This window comes from Trichechus manatus, unplaced genomic scaffold, assembly GCF_000243295.1.
Source record: "Trichechus manatus latirostris isolate Lorelei unplaced genomic scaffold, TriManLat1.0 scaffold00265, whole genome shotgun sequence".
NCBI lineage: Eukaryota > Metazoa > Chordata > Mammalia > Sirenia > Trichechidae > Trichechus > Trichechus manatus.
The window spans coordinates 1,629,455-1,634,696 of NW_004444201.1; the positions used below are offsets into that span (position 1 = coordinate 1,629,455).

At 44.8% G+C, this 5,242-nt stretch overlaps 1 protein-coding gene across 1 annotated transcript in view; it reads right to left on the reverse strand.

Annotated features, from left to right (window-relative positions):
• The window catches only part of LOC101354394 (mannose-binding protein A-like), a 7,100-nt gene extending 3,410 nt beyond the window's left edge, over nt 1-3,690 (reverse strand). The window contains exons 1-2 of the mRNA XM_004389886.1: nt 3,507-3,690; nt 3,038-3,154 (exon numbers count right to left, since the gene is read on the reverse strand). Coding sequence (XP_004389943.1) covers nt 3,038-3,154; nt 3,507-3,690 — 301 coding nt within the window. The remainder of the gene's footprint in view (nt 1-3,037; nt 3,155-3,506) is intronic.
• Nucleotides 3,691-5,242: the final 1,552 nt, after the last annotated feature.

Consider the following 5,242-nt stretch of genomic DNA (forward strand, 5'->3'; position numbering starts at 1 on the left):
TTCTTGGGGGCTATTGTAAATGGTATTGATTTGGTGATTTCCTCTTCAAGGTTCTCTTTGTTGGTGTAAAGGAATCCAACTGATTTTTGTATGTTTATCTTGTATCCTGAAACTTTGCTGAACTCTTCTATTAGTTCCAGTAGATTTCTTGTGGATTCCTTGGGGTTTTCCATGTATAAGATCATATCATCTGCGAATAGAGATACTTTCACTTCTTCCCTACCTATTTGGATGCCCTTTATTTCTTTTTCTAGCCTAACTGCTCTGGCTAGGACCTCCAGCACAATGTTGAAATCTCCTACTTCTATTGTGGAGCTATCTCTCTCTTCAGAGCTGTTAGAGTTTGTTTTATGTATTTTGTAGCCCTGTTGTTGGGTACGTAAATATTTATTATAGTTATGTCCTCCTGGTGCATTGACACTTTGATCATTATATAGTGCCCTTCCTTATCCTTTGTGGTGGATTTTACTTTAAAGTCGATTTTGTCAGAGATTAATATTGCCACTCCTGCTCTTTTTTGTGTTGTTTGCTTGATATATTTTTTTTCCAACCTTTGAGTTTTAGCCTGTTTGTGTCTTTAAGTCTAAGGTGCGTCTCTTGTAGGCAGCATATGGATGGATTGTGTTTTTTATCCAATCTGCCACTCTCTGTCTCTTTATTGGTGCATTAAGTCCTTTTACATTCAGTGTAATTATTGATAGGTATGAGTTTAGTACTGTCATCCTGATATCTCTTTTTAGGTGTTGTTCACAGTTTTTTGTTCTCCTCAATTTTCTGTGCTGAGTCATTTTTCTTTATGAATTTTTGTTTCATCTTTTTCTTTGTTGTAGAGTTTGTGTTTGCTGGGTCTTTATATTTTTCTACTTTTTTATTTTTATTTGTAGGATTGTTAGATTCCTTTGTGGTTACCTTAGTATTTACCCCTAATTTTCTAAGTTTATACCAGTCTTTGATTACTTTATATCACCTTAACTTCCCCTCCATATAGAAAATCAATGTCTCTATTTTTTAAGTCCCTCTTTTTTTGTTTTAATATTATCCTTTTTTTTTTACATATTGATATCTGTTCCCCTATTTTCAATGTTTTAGCTTTGATGTAATTTCGATTTCTGTATCTGAGTCAATATCTGGTTGCTCTGTTCTGTGTTCTAGTCTCGCGTTGTTAGCTGGTGTTATTGATTATCTAACTGTAGGACTCCCTTTAGTATTTCTTGTAATTTTGCTTTGGTTTTTGCAAATTCCCTGAACTTCATTTTATCTCAAAATGCCCTAATTTCGCCATCATATTTGAGAGACAGTTTTGCTGGATATATAACTCTCGGCTGACAGTTATTTTCCTTCAAGGCTTAAATATGTCATCCCATTGCCTTCTAGCCTGCATGGTTTCTGCTGAGCAGTCTGAGCTTATTCTAGTTGACTCTCCTTTGTAGATGACTTTTCTTTTATCCCTAGCAGCTCTTAAATTTCTCTCTTTATCTTTGGTTTTCGTAAGTTTGATTATAATATGTCTTGGTGACTTTCTTTTGGGATCTACCTTATGTGGGGTTCGATGAGCATCTTGGATAGATATCTTCTCATGATATCAGGGAAGTTTTCTGTCATCAAATCTTCAACAATTTTCTCTGTATTTTCTGTTATCCCCCTCTCTGTTCTGGTATTCCAATCACTCGTAGGATATTTCTCTTGATAGAGTCCCACATGACTCTTAGAATTTCTTCATTCTTTTTAATTCTTTTATCTGATTTTTCCTCAAATAAGTTGGCATCAAGAGCTTTATCTTCAATGTCACTGATTCTAACTTCTACTGCCTCAGTTCTGCTCCTATGACTTTCTATTGAGTTGTCTAATTCTGAAATTTTATTGTTAATCTTCTGGATTTCTGATTGCTGTCTCTCTATGGATTCTTGCAGCCTATTAAATCTGGCATTATGTTCTTGAATAACTTTTTTAAGTTCGGCTACTACTGTGTCTGTATGTTCCCTGGCTGTTTCTGCATTCTGTCGAATTTCCTTTCCTATTTCTAGAAGAGTTCTGTATATTAATCTTTTTTATTCTGCCTCTGGTAATTCCAAGAAGTTCTCTTCCTCCAGAGATTTTATTGATTCTTTATTTTGGGAGTTTGCTGAACCCGTCATGGACTGCCTCTTTATGTGACTTGATATTGACTGTTGTCTCCGAGCCATCAATAATTTATTGTAATTTTATTTTGTGTTTGCTTAGTAAGACCTAGCTTCTTGTTTTGTTTTGATATACCCAAATAGGCTGCTAGTGTGCACTAGTTTGATTTTTGATACCTTTTGATCTCTAATGTCCTGTCACCAGGTAGTTAGTTCTGTAACTAAGTATGTGCACACTGGAGTCCATTAAATTTTCCTATATGGGATCAGCTCGGATGTGCAGGCAGTCGGTCACCAAGTGTGTGATGCAGGCTCTCACCCTCAGTCCTAGAGAGGCATGGGTGATTGGTGCAAGCACTGGACTCTGGCTGTGGTAGGGGATCACGCACTGAGCCAGGCAGGGGGCTGATGGCTGCCCCTGGGAGTTCATTCCAGGTAAACTTTTAAAATACTTTTATTATTATGATGGGCCAGTGGACAACATTAATAAGGAGGTTGCCATCAAGGGGGCTACTGTTGCTGAATTTGCTCTATTTTACTCTGAATTAAGTTGCTGCTATGATAGTTCCCCATCATCCATGGTCCTATGAGACAAACCATTTTCCTACCACTCTGTGACAATAGACATAAACCCAGCACCTGGGAGGGCCTGTTTCCCAGCCTGGAGCCACATTGGACTCTTTCAGCTGAAGGACTGCTATCTCTGCCAGGGGTCCGGTGAAGGGGTGGCCCTGAGGCTTGGAAGTCTGTGATCAGGCATGAGGGGGAATCGTCTGTGACCCCAAGTAGCGTTGAGAGACCAAGGGCAGGATCTGGAAGCAGAACCCAGCATCTGCAGCAGAAGGGGCTCCTCCCACCAGCACCCAAGTTCCCAGGGCCCTGTGTCTCCTCATCCCAGACTGCTTGGGTGGGCTCCTTACCTGATCTGTCTCCACGATCTCCTTTTTGGCCCTTGGCTCCTGGAGCCCCAGGGAGCCCTGTATTTCCTGGAGGCCCAAATTTCCCGGGAGGGCCCTGCAAGCCTCTGAGCCCTTGACCTGTTGAAAGGCAAAGGAAACATGACCCAAACACTCATTCTCTTCCTCCAAGAACTCAATATTCAATTTACATTTACCCCAGGAATTGGCAGCCTTGGGCCCATTTTCTGGGTCATTGCTTCCAGTGAGCTTTGGTGGCCCAGGGGAAGGCTGTCATGAGGCCAGCTCCCTGAGCAGGCAGGACAGCCCCTCTCTTTGTACAACCCACACCATCAGTTCCTGTGTGCTAATGTGGGTCCTGGAGAGCCAGAGAAGCATCACTGCTGTGGAGGAAACCATCATCAGCACCTCCATACTTGAGCCCTGGTAGGGGACATAAAGATTTAGGGGGACAGAGCAGCCCACCCTGTACCTTGTTCTCCTTTTTCTCCCTTGGGCCCATCTCGCCCGTCTCTGCCCGGGGTGCCATTGGTGACAGGGATGCCACAGGCCACCACTGAGCAGGTCTTCTTGGCATCCTCACAGGCTTTAGTTTCTGAGCAGTATGCTGTCACCACGCACAGAAGAAGGAAAGGGAGCCAAGGAGACAGGAACATGGTCCTTACCTCAGATAGAGAAAGTCAAGGAAAATAATGCCCTCTCGTCTTGTTCAGACAAGGGATAGCACAACCCTTGGCTCTGAGTTATTCTCAGGCTACTCGGGAGACAGACAAGTAAACATTAGAATTATATCAGTACTAAAACCCAGGTAGAGACAAGAGCAGTGGGGGCCCATTCTCACTCTGGCTCCAGGGTACCTGTTAGGACAGGTCTTATGGGTTAAGCACTCTCTACCCACGAAAGCCCACAGGGTCTGGAAATTACAACCGAGCCTGTCTCTGGTGGCCTAGCACAGAAGGCAAACAAACCCCATTGCCTGTGTGAGCTCTGGCCCCTCCCTTTCTTGACTCTCTTTCTTGTTGGCTAAGGGAGCCTCTTTCTCCTTCTTCTTCCTTTCCTGATGGGCTCTAGAGCTAGGCTCAAACTGTAGCAGGTCAGCAGAGGTCCCACAAGGCTCCCTTCCTTGGCTGGACCTGGTTTACAGCACTGACTTCCTCATTTCAAACAACAGTTGCTGTTTTCCATGTAGGATCCAATCCACCCAAAAACCTGGCTGTTTCCTCAACAGACTGTCAACCACCTTTTATCAGCTCCTTATTTTGTGGCAGGCACTTGCTGGGGACCCAGAACCCAAGCTTCCCTGAGGCAGTGTTCTGATCCTCAAAATGGACCCTTCCCTCAGTCACTGAACCTGGCCAGGTGAGACATGAGTTTTCCTCCTTCCCTGGGTTTGAGGTTTTCCACCAAGAGAGGCCATTTCTGCCATGTAGAATGGCTCCTAAAATTTCTGTTCTCCCTGGCCTAGCAGAGAGCCAGCTCACTCTCCTTCCCCTGGAAGGATTCTCTGTGTTCTGCACAGCTACCTCCAAGCTCTGTGCCCCCGTCCATCTGTCCATCCCCAACCAGCCTTTGTTTGACTGCCTTCTCCTCCAGGGAACCTTGGCAGCCCAGCCCCATGGGCCTTTCCCTCTACTCCGTTCTGGCCTTTTATTCCAAGTTGCCTTGGCTGCATAACTACTGCATCTGCTTTCACCTCCCCTGGTCTGCCAGCTCCCTTAGCCCTTCCCCACCACGAGGGCTCAGGGAAAGTTGGCCAGTTGGAAGTGAAGTTTCTGGAATACATCTTTCCCCAGTCTTGCTCTTCCTACCTTCCTGTGCTCTTTCTTTTCCCTCTCTTGATGGTGTTGGAGGCCAAGGCCAGGGCCTGAACATGTTGCTGGCACATACACCACTTCTGTGTTTCCTTTGGCTAAAAAGATAGCACTTCTGTTTGTGATGGTCAAGTGGATCAAGAAAGGACACCAATGCCTCAAGTCAGAGACCAGCAGAAGTCCTGGCATGACTGACACCCCACCAAAGCCCCCACTTGGACCTCACCAGTTCAGATAGCCAGACTCCTAGCCCAGGCCAGAGCTCTGTCCTCCAGAAATGACTTCCTGGGGCTCCCGCAGGGCACGGAGGCAATGGCAGGGAAATGACCTTCCAGCCCAGGCAACAGGAAGATGCAACAGTGATGTCAGACCTTATGACCAGCAACAGTGCTGGCCT